Consider the following 19,324-nt stretch of genomic DNA (forward strand, 5'->3'; position numbering starts at 1 on the left):
TTTGCTGACAAATACCATGCACACGAGCCAGTGAACTTACACATAATAAACATATGTGTGCACACTTGGAAGCCGCCAGGCGAGCTCAGCACACACAGACTGACATGTGCGGAGTGGGAACCTTGCCCTAGTTTCTTCTCAAGAAACAATCTCGTGTTGCATCTTGGGTCTAGCTGTCTAGTTATGTCAAGGCTGCACAGAAAGAAAAAAGTCTCACAGGACAGGGGCAGCCCTGCAGAAGCAACACTTCAAAATCAGGTACACACATTTATTTTGTAATCTCTGGGCTGTGTACCCTTTAGAAACTCTGTGGCCAGAGAGAGTAACCAGCCAGTGGTTGGATACAGAAACCAACCTGGCAGAACTCAAAACAACTACTGCAAATTAAACAGAAAACACCAGATTTGGCTGTGTTATCAGCTTCTATTTAGGTTTATTTCATATTGTCAACTTATCATTATCATAACATCTTATGATACCACAAAACAAGAAGAGTGTAGGAGATTAGACAGCGTGATGTAGTGCTGTAATGTCAACAGGAACTTTGGACTTCACACACCACTACATTCACCATCTTTTACAGTCTGGTGGCGCACATGACATTGTGGTGTAAGTTCAAACTGAATAGCATTAACACATCACCCACAGGATTAATTTAAAAAAGCTTATACACAGATTGTACACAGTACAGAGAGAGAGATGTGCACCTTCAGACTGCAGATCACCAATATTCAACCACCAGCTTGACTCCTGAAGCAGGAAATCTCCTGAAACAAGGGTAAATAGTGGTTGAACAGTAAGATACAGTCTGCTTGTTAACTGGTGGGAATTTTCTTACTCGGATATTAATAGCAGCTTTGGCTTAGTTAGCTTTATTTAAGTTTCAAATGAAGAAATTTTAATTAAGCACAAGCCTCAAGTTTAATGGATTAGATGACATTGTTCTGAAAGACATTTCCCAGCCTCTGCTGTATAAAGCCCCCCCCCCATCAGAAAGCGTGGTGTGTAAATAAAGCCACCACAGTACTTTTCTCCCCATTCACAAGCCTCATTATGCACGCCACTACTACAGCCACACCTCTCTGCATACACATTTATGACTGTTGGGAACTTAGAGACAAACACAATTCTGTTTCAAGTTGTGTCATGTTGGACCTTTATTTCACTCTCCTTTCTTTTCTGTCTGTCTCATATACTAGGAATGATAAACCAGGCCCTGTGTCTCTGTGTGTGTTGGACTTGAAGCCTACATGGAGCTTCATTTCCTTGTCTAAGAGATGTATAGCATTTCAGCTGAGTTTTTCAGTCAGTGGTCAGTGGCTCCTGTTTTATTCAATCCAGGTGTCTGAACACTTCTCTCAAACAATGGATCTTCACAAAAAGGGAGATGTAAATCACAGATGACAGATACAACTAATCATCTAACCTTAGCTAGATAAACCCAACCCAGTAGAGTAGTGTCTTCAGCTTTTATAAGCTGTCATCAGCCCACTTCACACCCAGCTACCTTGACACTTTGGTTGCTTTCACACCTTAATTTGTTTTGCTTTAGTCCGAATCACTTGATGAGTTTTTAAACTTGGAGCAGTTTCTCCTTGGTTCGGTTTCGTTTCACACACAGCGAACCAAAACATGTATCTTCAAACTAGGCGAGAAAGTCCTCTCTGCTTATTGGTCAGATTGTCTGCTGCGGAAACAGAAAAGTAATTACAGGAAGAAGGTGAAGTGTTGTGGACTATTATATGTTTGTGTGACAGTAGGGGAATGATTTCTGTGTCTGTGAGACACTTCACCTCCTCCATTGATCAGACAGCATGTTTTTGGTGGACAAACAAAGAAGAGGAAAATCTACACACTACCCAAGGTCCTCAAATCATGCCATTCATAGCGTTTGGTCCCGTTTTGGTTGGGTACGCGTTCTCACCGCGGTTGTTTTGGTGCACACTCAAGTGCGACTACCGTGCTAACACCAGACAAAACGAACCGTACCAAGAGGTAAAACTTGAGTCCGATTTAATCTAACTAAATCATGTAGGTGTGAAAGCACCCCTAATCACTGGCTGTGTCCCCTGCCCTAAGAGTGACCTTTTGACAGTGAATGGGCTACTGGTTTGCACTGCTTCATCCAATAGTTTTCTCTATTCCAGAGTGTTCCTGTGGACTCCCCTGTGTGCCTTCTGTCAACACGCATATCCAGTGTGTGGGTAAACACACATCTGGTGTGGGCACAAATGTAAGCTTTGAGGTACATGCAAGACGATGTGCTGCACACGCTCCACCAGTGTCTGTAGACACAACACAAGGCAACACAGTCAGTGCTTTTACATGCATTTTACTGGGTTACTCAGAGATACCAGGTTCCGCTGGTTATTAGCCAACACGTTTAAATGTACTGTAGTAACCTGGTTACTGTAAATCCATGTATACATACAGCACATCATTGATAGATTTCTCCTCTAATCCATAATCGTCTGGAAAAATTGATCACTGATTTTAACTACTGCGTACTGTATTTAACAAATCCATGGTGGATCTCCAATTAGAAACCTGGTTAGATGCGTTTGTGAAAGAAAAGTCACTGTTCTCCAGGATAATTCTACCTGAGTAAGTCAGGTTTCTCTCAGCTCTAACCCCAGTTACAGAAACCAGGTCTTCTTCCTTTTGCATGACAGTTAAATCAGATTACTGAGGTAACAAAGTTCGTGAATAAAGACCTGAGGCATTCTGTGGCACAGACAGGATGGTGAGGTGATTGCTGAGGGATAGAGAGAAACCCAACTGGTTGTGTGGCTGGCAGAACAAAAAGACTCCAAATCTGACAAGCTTTACAGCTTCGTTCTGGCAGCTGGATTAAACATGGAACAAAAATGACACTATTTGATGAGAAAACTGATGGAAATTATGGTTCCTTGTGGTCTTCCAGAAACAAAGTTAAACAATTAGGTGTTGAGTCATTATGTTCTTTCCTATTTTTATAGGGTAAACAGTTATTGAAGTAAAAAAATATATATATTTAACTGATAAGACTTCAGAGACACTGCCTGGAGAAACGAAAAGAGACAAAAAGAAAGGCAGAGCTGACAATGAGTTCTCTGCCAAGTAAATCTTTCCTCTCTCAGGTAACAAGAATTAACTTGTTTAATTATAGTTCACATTCCAGCTGTGACATGTCAAATACACAGTCTACTCACACCAAGGTTAGAGCATTAGGAGCAGCATATGTACTGTGTAGCTGCTGCAGCCCCAAGCTTTACTAACAGATTGACTAGGCATATAAATATTATTAATTATTTAAGCAAAATCCAAGACAAAGCTAACTAATTAAACAAATAACAATGTAAAAAAACATGTTAATAAACATATACAATGCTGTGGCACAAATAAAGCATCAATCAAGATCAGGTTTTAAGATTTAACAAAAGCGACAGTGTAGCAAATTACTCATTCTAAATGGAATAGTTTATTCTTAGAACCATTTGATTTATGTGCAACTCAATCCAAAATTTGTGGAGTTTTCTTGTAAACAATATTTATATTCAGTGCTCACCTGCTATAACACACTGTGTATGCTTCTAGTCTCTAAGTGACGGCATTCTACTGTTCTGTGCTCTGGTCTACACAACGGCATTATGAGCTCGTCAACAGGATTATGTTAAGGTCTACTGTCTATGAGACGGCATTCCTTTTCATAATATATGACCATATTCTGTAATGATATTCTTTTCTATTCTACAAAACTGTGTTGTAGCAATATGTTCTATTTCTATATGCTACATTCTGTTTGTACTGTCTAAACTAGGTTAGATTCTTTTCTTTTCTCTGCCATTAAAAGCTATTCCAGTTGAAGCAGACAAAAACAAGGTCCACTTAATTGCTAAAAAACATAATGAAACATCTTTTGTCAATGTACAATGTAATGTGGAGTTTTGTTGTGTTCTCTGGATCCGTTCTGCTGTGTTGTAATCTGGTGCTGAAGGAGTTAAGTTGTGTGCAGTGGTTGAACTCAAAGGAACTGGCATTCACGTGGCTAAGCCGCTGTTGCTATGGGAGAGAGGCCAGACAGAGGAGAAAGAACCCCCTCTCTCTCCTTCTCTCTCACACTGCCCTGCTCACTCTCTTTTCCTTAGCCTCTGCTTTCTCGATCTCTCTGCCAGAGAGCCTGGCTGGCTGAAAAAGCCAAAAAACTAATGAGAGTACACAGCTCTCTCGCCTCTTCATTTTTCAAATAGCATTCACTCTGTCTTTCACGTCAGCTCTCTGAAACATCACACTGTCTCCTCCCTTCATCTCCACATCTCCCTACTTCTCTGTAATATCAGAAAGCGGAGTAGCAACTCATGCACCAACAGCACAAGGCCAGGCTGAATGTGCCACTGCTTGAGATTTAAAAATACCAGTAGCAACCCAATCTCTGCTACGTTCTTTTCCAGTGAAAATCACCAAAGAACCTTTTAATGACCATATATCCTTTCACGAGGACAATTTCAGACATTTTAGAAAGATACCAGGAACTTATTACACAAATATAACAACAAATAAAAAGGGAAAATGACTAAATATAGCTACTAAAAGCTGTTCATTATAAATGGAATAAAACAAAAATAAACCAACCCACAAAATACCAAAATAAGACCAGTTATTTGGTTGCCATGACTCAACTTCCAGATAACTTTACCTGGATGTCTGAGAATCTGCACAGACAAAGACCAGTTATTGTTAAAGTTGAGGAAAGGTCATTTTTACTCAATAAAATTATCAAAACTATTATTTTTTTATAACTGACTTGAATGTATTCATTATTTATGCTCTAGTGTTATCCTTTAAATGTACATAGCATGCAAGTCACAACATGTACAGTACAAATTTAAGTTAAAACCTGTTTCTTAGGTCTGACTTTATGTTTACATTGCCTGGTAATAAATATAATCTAGTTAAGGGCAGGACAGGGGAGCTCAGGCACAGACAGAATCATAAATGGAGTAGAAACAAGATGTGGAACAACTGAAAAGGACAGGGACTGGACTAAAGCTAGTAGGGTACAGTAACTATGACACAGCTAATCCAATAATCTGTCTGTGTAGTTGTAGTAGTAGTAGTAGTAGTAGTAGTAGTAATACTAACACAAGTCACAAAATTCAGTTCCTATTAGTAAACAAAAGCTTAAAATTTCCCACAGAACAAACTGTTCATGTGAACTGGGACCAGATTACATGTTGTGTCCTACTGGCAAAAAACAACCATGTCAATGCAATGAATTAGTTGATGACAAGGGTCTACTTGTTTCAGTGAGGATGGCTCACAGACACACAGACACACAGACACACAGACACACACACAGACACACACACAGACACACAGACACACAGACACACACACACACAGACACACAGACACACAGACACACAGACACACACACACACAAATGTCACACTGACAGGTAAGGCAACATTCCTCGTGCCCCAGCTTTCTCCAAAAAAAGTAAAATAACAGTTACAAGTCAGGGGGGTGGGCAGCATAACACTTTACACAAGTTGTGTCCCCATCTCAGAAAGAAACAGAAACAGGTGACATCTTGTCTTCTAGCTTAGATAGACACACATGAGCTGCAGTTTGGAGATGTTCCAGGCTGAACAAGCCCAACCTCCTCATTACTGGCTTCACCAAAATAGCTTCCCTCACATTCTTTGGTAAAACTGTCTAGTTAGAGGCCCAGGCCAGGCCAGTATTCCCTGACAGCAGTGTTTGAAAATACACAGGACAGCTCTGGGTGCAAGGAATGACATTATCTAAAATGATTATTGCAGTGAAGCTCGGAAAAGGACATCTATTAAAGCCCACACCTAGTTTTAATTCATTTGAGAGCCTCACTCTTAGCCTCTCTGATCCTAACTGGAAAACCTAAAAACCAGTCCTGTTTGTTATTGTGTACCGTCCTCCTGTCCCTTACTCTGAGTTTTTAACTGAATTCTCAGAGTTTCTATCTGATTTAATTCTTAGTGCAGATAACATCATTATAGTGGGTGACTTTAATATCCATGTAGATGTTGATGATAACTGCCTCAACACTGCATTTTATTCACCATTCGACTTAATTGGTTTTACCCAAAATGTAAATAGATCCACTCAGCTCTGGGTGCATGCATTTGTTACTTCCAAACTGAACTATTGTAATTTATTATTATTAGGATGTCCCAATAAGTGCTTAAAAAGCCTCCAGTTAATTCAAAATGCTGATCTGATTGAAATTAGCAAGAGAGATCATATTTATCCTACGTTACCTTCTCTCTATTGGCTCCCTGTAATTTTAAATTATTCTCCATATAAAGCACTGAGTTTTTTCATGTAATTTTCTTAAACCTTACAACACTGTAAAGTGTCTTGAGATAACTTCACAGCAAGAGCAGTAATTGGAAAGAAATGCAAAATATACAGTGGCAAGAAAAAGTATGTGTGAGTATGTGTGTGGAATTTTGTGGTTTTCTGCATTAATTTGTCATAAAATGTGATTTTGGCCACACCAAAGGGCAGATTCAATAAAGACGTGAAAGATCAAAATTTATTTTGTGTTATTACTTCAGGCACATTGTATCTGTTAATACTCTTTAAGATCAGAACCCATACTTTTTCTTGCCATTGTACGCTACCACTCAAAAGTTGAGTGGTAGTATCACTTGCTAATTTTTCCAAAGAAAAACAGGTCTATTAGTAGGAATTGTCAGTCCTCTGCATCAATTTCCTGGCTGCTAATTCAAGTTAATCATCACTAATCATCTTCAAGGCTAATGTTGAGAAAAGCCTGTTGCAATTGTGTTGTACAACTGAAGCATCAAAGGGAGCATGGCATTCTTTGGGTTAGTTTAGTGTCTCAACATGAACAGTTGTTTGTTTACAGGTTCCAGTATGTACCAATAGCCAGAAAGAAAGAACTTTCATTAGAGACCCGTCAGTCTATTGTTGTCCTTAGAAAAGAACGCTACTCAATAAGAGGAACTGTGAGGAAACTTTGTATCATGCTGTTAACTACTCCTTTCACTGAGCAGCACAAACTGACTAAGAAGGACAGAAAAAGGAGTGGGACAGAAGAAGACAAATATCTGAATATGTGCAATTTAAGACGAAGACACCTCACAGGTCCTCAACTGGTAGCTGCAATAAAAAATATCCGTCAAACACCATCAGCATCAACAGTGAAGAGGAGACTTCAGGATGCTGGCCTTCATGGCAGAATTGCCATGAAAAAGCCTCATCTCAGGCTGGCCAATAAAAACAAAAGACTGAAATGAGCAAAAGCACACACACTGGACACTGGAAAACTGGAAGAAGGAGTTGTGGACAGATGAGTCCAAGTTTGAGCTCTCCGGATCAAACCGAAGAATATTTGTGAAACACAGAACAAATGAATAGATGTTAGGAGGAGTGTTTAATACGTTCAGTCAAGCTAGGTGGAGGCAGCCCTATGGTCAGTGTCAATTGGGGTGCTTCGGAGGTGGCAAAATAGGAGATTTATACAGAGTGGAAGTGGCTGTTGTGGGAACACCTTGGTAAGGAGGAAGACTCTATTAACCCAATCCATCTTGTAGGAGATGCTCCAAGAGGAATGGGGTGAAATCTTATCTGATTATCTTGAAAAATTGATAGAGTGCCTAAGGTCTGCCAGGCTGTGATTGCCGCAAAAGGTGTTTTATTTATTAAGGCAAAGTTTGAAGAACACATTCATCATTTCCATCAAAATCATCATTTCTAACTCTGTTAATGTCAGCATGTCCTGTTCTTTTCCTAAATTTTCTATTCAGACTAATTTCGTGTGCGTTTGCTTGGAATACACACACATTAACAAATTTCTAAGTGATCCCAAACTTCTGAGCGGTAGTGTATATAGATTGAAATATCACAGTCGAAGAAGAAAAAGAAGGATTTGGGGTTGCAGAATGGGAAACTATGCAGCAGGGTTCTGCACTGTGGAGTCTGGGGGTTGAGAGGCACCACCAAAATGATACAGCCTAGTGTTCCTAGAGTTTGATGGGCAGGCTGCAGGGATATAGGAGACCATACAATGACCGAATGCGGCACTGTGATGTATTGGAGCTGTAATGTGTGCACTCTGCATGTGTTTGTTTTTTAAGAGAGAAGAGGGAAGGGTATGTGCAACCAGTAATCCAGTCAGCCCGTTCTGGCTTCAGATTACATTTTGTTTCCTTAGGCACCAGAAAACAAACCACTAACACTCAGAGTATCCAGTTACTGCACTGGCCAAACCCCACATTAGCTGGACGTCACATAGCAATACAGCAGCTGACTGTGTGAATATTAACCAGATAAGTAAAGACTATATTTATGTTTCTGATTGTACTAATGATAATTACAGCTGTATAGTTAGTTGCTGATACTAGTGGCACTGCTATATTATTATGATTCTGCTCCAATACTATTAATATTATTTTACTCATTTATATCATACATGGTTGAATTCCCCATTACTATAATAATGAAATTTGTGACATTTATATAACAAACATGATGAGTGTATAATAAATCTCACAACATGAATGTACATTAGATTAGAACAAACTAGGCTGTGTATAACAAAAACTTAAAAGAGTCAATTTGTTAATGTGGCTTGGTTGTATAAGCAGTGTAACATCACAGTAGATATTTGATCATTTTAAATTAATACATAGTCACAAGTCACATTCAGGCCTCTTGTGGAAGGAAACATTATGTATTTCATCATAGAAAATGCCCTGTCATCAGGTAAAAGTTCAAACATAGCTGCCATGTTTATTCTCCATGCCTCTTGTGCATTTGTACTCTAAACAATGCTGCTATTCATGACCTAATACACACACAGTTAAGGCATGGTTCTAAGCTAGCTGAATTGCGCTACTGCAACAACCATCCATGGGCTCTGTATGTGGAAGTTTCTTCCCTGGTCCCAGCCCATTATTTTTCTGCTGATTAAGCCACACAGAGATGAACTTCAGGCCACAGCCCTAAAAACAAACTGTTAGCAGAGCTACTGTACACACACACACATATGCACTCACGCACGCAGTGGACAGTAATGGAAAACAAAGTCTCCTATAGGCAATGACCTGGCTGCTCTGGTTGACTGTGTGTGGCAAATGTGGATGGCAAGTTGTTGAGAAACACATTCTGTTCATTAAGACGTAAGCACATTAAAAAGTATTGTCAGGTCTGTCAAGTGAGAAGTACTCAGACAGTAAGCCCTCAGTTGGAAAGTGAGCAACTGTATGACTGCTGAAAATATTAGCACTAACATTTAGCTTGTATTTATAGTAAACAAATCTGGACTGATTCTAACCCTGTCCACATAATATTAGCTTAACAGTACTCATCGTTCTATAAATTCAAATACACCCTATTTTCTAGTTCATTATTAGCTACTTGTGTGGGCTAAAGGTATGACAGAAGTCCACAAGGTTCAGGAGAACAGTGTTGAACATGTCGATGTGCACGGTTGATGTATGAACAGAAGCTGGCGTTTGTCCGTCAGAGGGTAGACAGCCTGAAATTATGAAAGAGTCACACTATGAAGCTGTGAATATATGGCATGTTTTTTTTCTATCTGCTGTAATATTATTTGCTTGTCCATATTACTGGGTATCCACAAATATGATGGGAGAGTTGGGTCACTGTGTAAAGTGTTCTCCAGCACATCCCTAAGATTTTCAATTGGGTTAAGGTCTGGACTTTGTGGTGGCCAGTCAGTTTGTGAAAATGATGTGTCATGATGTGGAATATGCCCATGTCTTCAAGGATGAAAAAATCCATTGATGGAATACCCTGGTCATTCAGTCTATTCAGGTCGTCAGCTGACCTCATTCTTTGAGCACATAAGGTTGCTGAACCTACACCTAGTCAACTGCAGCATGCCCAGATGTTAGCATGATGGTTGCATCACTTCATCTGCCTCTTTTCGTCAAGTATTTCCATTTGGATAATACACTACAATACACTTTTTACCTAACCACCCACCACCCCCCTCTCTTGCCTACACAAGAGGCCAAATTATTATTTAACTTTTTTGTGTTTGTGTGTGTCTATTTAAATCTAATGCCATAGTCATTTTGGATTAGGAGTCTGTCAGGTGCCTCTCTCTGTGTGTCTCTTTCCCTGCTTCGATGTGATTTGAAGAATGAATGAGAATGATTTTTACAGAAACAGGGCATTATCTTTTTATTTGACGAATTTGTTCTAGTGTCTTTGAATGTAAAGAAGCTGCTTTGACAGTTATCTGTGTGCAATAAATATTTACATATTTAGTCTCCTAGTCTTACTTGACCTTTATGTAGAAATGACAAACCAAAAGGCTTGTGTTGCACAAGAAATAAATATTAATAATTAATAATTTTAGCACCTATGCACAAAACCTCTAGTCCTCTTGCGACTTTGTCTGAAAGATGTTCCACAGGAACCACTAAACAGTATGTGAAGCATCATCCAGTCAATTCTAAAATACACTTAATACATTTCACACTTTAAAGCTCAAATTATATTGTACTACAGCTGAATAAGTATTTACAATATGTATTGATCTTAAATATTTAGATTTTTGTTGAATTCTTATTGGTGGACGATAAATTCACATTGACCTTGATATCACAATTTCTAGTTGTGCTTACAAACATGTTTAAAATGTACTGTTTTCCTGCTGAGACATTTGGCTTTAAGCCACTAAACATCAGTGATCCGTTGCTAGCCCAGTATACCGCTGCACTATTGGCCTATGTGACCAAGAGATTTGACAAAGGCCTGACAGCTTGGCTTGACACACTTCTTCTAATCTAATCTCCAATCCCTCTCCACTGTATTCAGTCAGCTAGTTAAGCCCCTTGCTAATGAGACTGTGCCCCACTGTACGGCATTAAAACACAACACTACTTACTAGCTAAATCATGTATCTCTTTCTCTCTCTCACACACACACACACACACAGACACACAAAACTTCAACACGGGAATTAGGAAGCTGGGAGTGAGCTTGTTGCACAATGCAAACAAGTACACAAAATATGTGCAGATGAGAAAATGACACGTGAGAAGTGTCTGGGTTTTGACACTGTAATCTATGCATAAAGTCCAGCCACCTGACTCTTCCTGTCAAAAACACAGACAGCTTGATGTAAAAGCTTGATTCAAATGAAAACTGAACCTGTGATACCAAGAATGTACGTACTGTCCAGTAGTTAATAACTTCTGTTGTAAATTGGCGCTACACAAATAAAATTGAATTGAATTGAATTGAATAGTTAATGATGTGCCAGAAGGATCTTTCACTGATGTTATGCTGTAAAACACAGTGACAGACACACCAGAACTGAGCAGAGCTGAGCTATCACCAGTCTCTGCAATCAAATCACACTCAAAGAATAACCTCGAAAGAAACATATACACTGTCCGTCCAAAAAACGTCATACACTCTATTTCGTATTTCGGACCGCCTTTAGCTTTGATTACAGCATGCATTCACCATGGCACCAATAAGCTTTTGCAATGTCACAACATTTATTCTCCTCTAGAGTTGCATTAATTTTTCACCAAGATCTTGTCTAGATGATGGGAGAGTCGGACCACTGCGCAAGTCCTCTCCAGCACATCCCTAAGATTTTCATTGGGGTTATGGTCTGGACTCTGCGGGAGCCAGTCAATGTGCGACAATGATGTATCATGCTTCCTGAACCACTCTTTCACAACCTGAGCCCGATGAATCCTGCCATTGTTATCTTGGAATATTCCCGTGCCATCAGAGAAGAAAAAAAAAATCCATTGATGAAATACCCTGGTCATTCAGTATATAGGTAGTCAGCTGATCTCCTTCTTGAGGCTACAAAGCTGTTTAGTTCCAATCCTTTGAGTTCCCCTTGCATTTTGCGTGCAGAAATGCTCCTACCTAAACATAGCTGCAGCTATCTGCCTCGTCCTCACCAAACGTTAAAGTGATCGCCAATCATGATCATTCAAGATTTTTTTCTTGCTTACCCACTATCCTTCCAGTTCTTAATAACACATTCTTAACCTAATTTTTGTAGTTTCAGGAATATCCTTAGATGTGTTCTTTGCTTGATGCATGCCGATAATTTGACCCTTCTAAGACAGATTAACATATTTTCCACAAGGATTTGTCTTCCAACATGGTTGTTTAAGAAGTGAGAAGCTACACACTTCATCAGTTAGGGTTAAATAACTAGCCAGCTGAAACATAATCATCCATGCAGCAAATATACAATGGGAGGCTCTTACCTATTTGCCTAGTTAAATCCAGGTGGTGACTTTTGTTTTTGGACGGGAAATGTATGACCATCCCATGATATTTGCTGAAAAACGTAATATCCATTGTCTTATGCTCCTTGTATGTATACTAAGACAACATGCTAAATAACCATGAGAACTGTGCTGTGGTTTGGCCAGTGATCTGCATAGGCAGAAGGGTTGTGTGAACAAAAGAAAATGGGAACAGGCACACTGTACGGTGAGACAGTACTGTGTATTAGCAAGCCAAGCGGTTGGCAAAGCAAATATTTTGTTGTTTGCTGGTTATGACATGCTAACCCTTAATGAAAAACCATATTTCTATAAATTCATAGCAATATATTGCCAAGATCTTCATTCATTACTACCTGCAGGCTGGCTATATTAAAAATGCAGTAATTCCACATCCAGTGGGAAACAAATGTGAGTGCATGGAGCTGTCTTTGACGTGGACATTGTTCATCCTGCAGAAAACCATTTTAATGTTTTTACAAGTCCTAGCCTTCCTGTAGCCCTGACTGTTCAAGTCGGAGGGGTTGTTGTCCGCCTGGAGAAATAATACAAACCAATAATAATAATAATAATAATAATAATACTATTAATAATAATAATAACAATAATAATAATAACAACAAAGTAGAAGCCGGAGACAATCATCAAGCTCAAATCAAACATGGATTGTGACCAATAACCACGAGGTAACAGGGATTAGTCCAAATAAAGTCTGTAACGCGGGCTGAAGCTAGAAAGGCAGCCTCACCTCCGTCAGCTGATGTGCAGCACACAGCACGTTAAAGCACGAACACCATTCCTACACATGCTTCTTCCAAACAGCCGCTCTCACACGACAGCAGCTCAAATTCCAGCTGGGTTTCCTCCTGAACACGATTGCGTAAAATAACGCTTTTCTATTAGCCCCTTGTTTTGTTCGGTCTGCCTCCACGGAGCCCGGTGTGGTTCAACCATTATTAGCACGTCTGGAAACATGGAGGTCAGTCGGAGCCCCGGTGAGACAAGTTCAGGGCATCTGATGGAAATGAGCTGGTACTTTGCGGACTGACGCTAGCTGTTTCCCACAGCCCCCTGCTATTCTGCCTACCCTTCACTTGCTTAAGTGCTCAATAGCTGGCTGAATTTACGACACACGGCAATGCCTAACATGTTAATGAGAATGTCTAAATTCAAGCACTATACTCCGATGAATCACAACAACAACGAAAACTAAGCTACAAAATAATTTCCGCCTGGCATGTCTACAACACTGCCCCGCTGGCTAGCCACACTGGTTCTCCCATTTGCCTTACATGTAACACAGCAAAAGAGGAGAACAAAGTCGGTGTTTTCCTTACCGTCAGGTCGGGATTGTCGTTGTCACGATGGCTGACGGTTCGTATCACCCCGGACCTCCAGGGCCAACGACCGATATCACCGATTTCAGGCGGCTCGTCCCCGCCGACACAGAGGAACCGCTTCCCGACCAACTCCGGCCGAGCCTCGACTGCCATGGCCCTTAGCTGGTCAACCCCCCCCCCCCCCTCAAAAAAACTTCCCAACAACGACGCCCTTACAGACCTGTCAATTACGACATTAAACCAGCTCTAAAAGGTCCAAAGATACAAAGGAAATGTAAGTAATTTGCTGCTAAGCGCTGAAAAGGCGACCCGGGGGATTTAAACGTGCAGCAGCCTCCACCCGCTCGAGCGTCGGGCTCTTTTCTCTCCGTGCGAAAAAAAAAAAAACGGTGGAATACTGAACCGCATCACCGCCGCCGTCCATACGTGTGTTTCTCCGCACGATCCCAAGGCATTCACAGGCCGCACAACGGCTGTGTCCCTCCGCTGCTCTGAAACACATCGGCACTAATTTGTCGCTGGGGCCAGTGGAACCCCCACCACTTGTGTTTACAGTGCACACGAGTTTTGCATGGATTACAGCTGGAGTGGCACTGCTGCTATTGTCGGTTGTGGATCTACTGCTGGTTATGCTGCTACTCTGATAAACAAATGTGCCATTCATAAAAATAAACTGCAGCACTACAATGTCTTTACCTGTTCATACACTTGCTGTTTGAGTTAGATTTAGTGTTGACATGTGTAGAATTATTCATTGCTTTATCCTCTTTTATTTGCATTGTAACTTTGAATGTCGCTGCAAATACAAGCTAAAACCTGGATTTGTCTGACAACAGAGTGACTACGTGGCTACATTCATCGCAGTAGCATGACAGTTTTTTATGCAGTGTCACCTGAGTGCTGAAAAGTCATTCAACTGTGGTTGGTCAGCTTTATGATCATTATGAACTGTAGATGGTGAAAGGCAAACACTTGGTGCACTTATGCATTGTGAAACATTCTTTTTAAACTATCTGACTCTCACAAACATACGTCCAACCACGAAAGAATCTTAAGCAAATTTGAAAATGGTCGACATAAAGGTGAATTGGTTCAAAGATGGGTTTGTTATAATAAGATAGAATTTGAAGCTAATCAGACTATCAGAATTAATTGTATGCCTAGTTTTTCATCATTAACTTCATGACAATTTACCATTTACTTTCATATTGACCACTTCCGTTTTTTGCTCTATTATCTGTGAATACTTCATTCAGAACTTTTCATGTAATTGACATGTTTGCTCTATGTTTCTTGCAAGTCAAATTTATTAGTTTGCCTACTGAGGCATCCAGCGCCATAAAAGAGACAGAGACAGGAGAGAATAAGGCAGAGCTACTGAAGGAGAACAAGAGAGGGAAAGGTTCTGTGTGTGGAAAATAGGAGAGCAGAGGTGGGCATGGAGATAGAATAAGAAATTAAACATGTAAGTAAGTAAGTAAGTGACACTAACAACATTTCAACACTGTGAAACTGATAATTCCAATTTCGAGGTCATACAATGTGTCTCAAAATGTTCTTTTTATTAGCAGAAGAAGAACCTGTTGTTCTGTGGAATGGTTGCTCTGTTTAACTGAACAATACAGCATTTGCTTTCTTTCAAGACATGTCAACATCAGTGTCATGTCTGGAGTTGGCTTCGACTAGCATGAAGGCTGAAAGCAGGGAGAAATCAGTTCTGTCCCAAGTTCAAATGAACAGCTCCCAGAGTTTGTTAATTGTGATGCTGTGTAATATTTGCTTAATCTGTACACAAATAGGTTTCTGCATCTAGATAATGGTCCATCACGCTCAAGCTGGATTTTGCCTGACCAGGTAAATATGAGGACAATATAAACCTGACTGATTCAATTGTGCTCAGTCAGGTACCACCGTAGAGTCAGTACACATGTTGGCTGTTTGTGAAGAATGAACATAGGCTGCAGGAATAATGTGGCAGCATGTATGAATAGATTGAGGCACAGATTTGAATACAAGCAGAATTCATTTTTACATTGAAAACAGTCAAAGCTCCTGTATTAAACCAACATGAGGACTACTTACTGTTAACAGAACCAACTTTCAGTAGCATTTACCAAATTCTTAATGTGTATGACACAGCGGGGCTTTTAGATGCAACTGTGAGAGAGCTTCTAAGGTTAAATGCAGACTGTTATTGTCTGCTTGGCCCAGTTATGAGTGGATGAAGTGTTTGCTTAAGATGCTGAACCACACTTTAAATAACTGACTTCAAGTAAGCAGATGGCACTAAAAGGTCACATACTAATTCTTGTCATATTTGAATTGGCATTCTCATCATTTGCAACATGAGTCATGAGAAAATGAAAATGAGTACTGTAGTTACACTGGTCCAAAGAAATATTGGCCACATATCAAACAGATGTCTTCTGAATGTTGATTTTTCAATCTCTGTCTTTCTCTCTCTCTCTTCAGTAGACACTGTGAAAACTACAATAAAATAAAAGAACAGAAAATATATATTTGAATATATGTCTATCAATCATTATACAGTCTTATAAGGTAGTTGCTCATAGATGAAACTAGCCCAAACACTCCCGCATAACAACAATGCAGTAAAATTGCTGAACATATCATTCACATCTAGCACACAAACACACACAAACACAAGCTTACTGTTTATACACAAACATAAATAAAACATAATGCATAACGCCACTGTGATACTCCTTACTAAACCCATCCATCACAGTTCAAAACTGTGTCTTAATTTGTCACCTTTTGTTTTAACAGTTGTTTGAGGTCATGAATTTGTAACAAAAACATAATAACAACAAAAAACATTTTAATGAAACATCTTTTAGTCAGTTACAAGTACAGTGTAGAATTTAAATACTGTAATAAACTGTAGAAGGGAAATTGTACTTGTAATTTGTTCATTCTCCCAATGCTCTTGTAAACATATTTCTGAGTGCCTTTTGCAGTTGTGTATGACATCATACTGTACTGATAGCAGTGAGTATCTGAAAGCCCGACGTGGAGGTGTTCTCTGCCCAGCTGTGACCCTCAGATGCTCTATGCAGACAGGCTGTGTGACCACAGAGGCTCCAGTGGGAATCTCCCTCACACTGCTGCACGCTGCAGCAGCCGCTGTCATGAATAACAAGTAGCCAGGTATTCAACACCCCTCCTCCCACATATACACATACACACACACTAATGCATACACTGTATAAACAAAGCATGCACATATCTGCAAATATATACAGGCACAAGCACATAGGTGCACACATACAGTGCAACATTATCTAGACACACGGAGGCTCACACAAAAACACAAGCCTGCTGAAGCTCACAGATGGGGTCTGCGACTATTATGTGTGGAAAACTTTAATGTATTTTAATATGATCACGCTATAATGCAATGTAATGTAAAGCTGTAAATTTACAGTGGATAATACAACAGTATCTTGCTATATTACAGAAAAATTGTAAAATACTTTACAATTTATTATTCAACCTTCATTTGTAAATTAGCAGTTACAGCAGTTGGTTAACAAATAACAGCATATAACTGTAATTTACCAGTGTAATACAGTATTTTTTTTTAAATATGTGCAATCATCCTTGTGCAAGTCTACAGTAGTCTCTATTGATCTCTTTGTCAAGCTTGTAGGGTTTTGATAGCAACACAATGGTATTAATGTAGTTGATCATACTAGGCTACTAATTTTTGAGCAACAACACATGAATGACTGAGTTTGACACTGGACAGCAGTGGCTTCATTCCATGTGCAGTCAAGGTATAGTGACATATAAGATAGGAAAACCTTATTTTCCTTATTTCCTAATTAGCAGTGTTGTTTTGTCGGCATGCATTCTTAAACTTTTAACCATTCAAATAATGTGATGTTAGGTTGACTTGGTAAAATTGGTGAAAAGTTCTGAAACCTATAAGGTAAGGCTGACATTGACAAGCTATTATTTTGAGTTTTTAAGCTCATGTGTTTATGTATTTAACTCTGTTTACAAACATCCTCGAAGTATACAATAGATACTATTAGATTTTTTGTTGTTGTGTGTTTTACAAGCACTCACCATTGCTGACTGAACACACCAACCAAATACTGCATGTAATACACAATACATATTGACCTATGCTGTAATATTATATAGACAACTGAGTTGTAATAAACAACCATTTCATAACATACTTTTACAGGATATAAATGCAAAAGTTTTTAGGAACATGCTGGCACATAATGTAAAAATACAATAAGACCACAGTTTTCCTACTGTCATATACTAATCTAATATACAGTCATTTACTGTTAAAATAAATTACAGTAAATGCACTGTAAAAAAACAGTATTGGCAGCAGGCCAGTATTTTACTGTTATTTTATGGCCAAATTCTTTACAGTGGACAAAGGCAGAATTTAAGTTACACAGTTGATGCACATATTAAAACATCACGTCTTTTTCTCAACCAAACCATTTTCAGCCAATCTGGCTCTTAAGAAAGGTTTGCTTATTTTTATTTTGTAATTATCCTTTTTATCTGGTTGAAAATGAGATTTTCTTTAAATCTTTCAGTCTGGCATGAGAAGAATGTTTGGGATTTTTTCCAGTTAATTAGAAAAAGATGACAGGCTAACGGCAAGTGAAGACAGCAGCGTTGTAAATTTTCACAGACCAGAGATTTGAAGTAAGTCCCAGAATTGATGCATTTACTGGGGATCAGCCAAAGCATGTGAATCAGTGCAGCTGGAGACTGTTTACATTAGTCCTGAGTGGGAGCTATATTTGTATGGGTCCATGTCTGCTACAAGGAAAGAAGTCATGGAGGACCTAAATCTTGCTCTCAATACACTTTTATAGTGGGTGGTTCAAGTCAGGGCTCTTAGTTTCTTTATTTAATGATAATAAAGTGTTTTTTTAGCACTAATTGTTCAAATGATGCATGCAAAACACCTACATCTGTTTCTGTAATAAAGAAACAATGTTTGGGAACAGGTAAATGAGAAGCAGTTTATGCTTAAATGCTTTGGGTATAGATATGGTAGAAAAATGCTATAGAAGTGCAGAGAATTTATTTCCATGCATCTGTCAATGCTAGGGTAAAAAGATAGTTGGACAACATGGTGCCAAATTTGAAAGCTTTTGCAGACCACAGTATTTGTTAAATGGTGACTAAGCTTATAGACTTAAGAATAGGGGTTTAACGGTACATGCTGGTGACCCCCCTCACAGCAAGACATTGCAGTAGTCAAGCCAAGATATGACCAGATCTTGCACAATGAATTGTGTTGTATAGTCAAGAAAGCGAGGGTCTGATCTTCCTGATGTTAAAAACGCAAATCTGCATGCCCTCAATGTTACTAGTCTACTAAATACTAACGATTCCTTTAAAATCTAAAATAAAATACTAATAACTAATTAAATTTACATTATAATTGTCTTCTTTTCTGATATTGTGTATTATATTGAAACCATCCATAAAGCGTGTGCTGGAACCTAAAACACCTTTTGACTTGCTAAATAAAAAATAACACACAACATCAACGGTTGGGAGGAATCCACCGAACCCTGTCACTACTGCTCTCCTACTGGCTAAAAGTCGCCACGAGTCCAGGGAGAACCAATCAGCAGCCAGTCTGTTGAGTTTGAAATTGCACCGCTTTTATCGGAAGCTAAAGTCACATGG

At 39.3% G+C, this 19,324-nt stretch overlaps 2 protein-coding genes across 4 annotated transcripts in view; one reads left to right on the forward strand and one right to left on the reverse strand.

The window, feature by feature from the left end:
- The window catches only part of jmjd1cb (jumonji domain containing 1Cb), a 103,546-nt gene extending 89,547 nt beyond the window's left edge, over window positions 1-13,999 (reverse strand). For both annotated transcript variants that reach the window (XM_026350989.1, XM_026350988.1), the window contains exon 1: window positions 13,619-13,999. In XM_026350989.1, the coding sequence (XP_026206774.1) occupies window positions 13,619-13,774 (156 nt within the window). In that variant the 5' untranslated portion in view covers window positions 13,775-13,999. The remainder of the gene's footprint in view (window positions 1-13,618) is intronic.
- The window catches only part of LOC113156103, a 32,266-nt gene that overhangs the window by 9,046 nt on the left and 3,896 nt on the right, over window positions 1-19,324 (forward strand). The gene's annotated exons all lie outside the window — the stretch shown is intronic.

Source organism: Anabas testudineus, chromosome 19 (assembly GCF_900324465.2).
Source record: "Anabas testudineus chromosome 19, fAnaTes1.2, whole genome shotgun sequence".
NCBI lineage: Eukaryota > Metazoa > Chordata > Actinopteri > Anabantiformes > Anabantidae > Anabas > Anabas testudineus.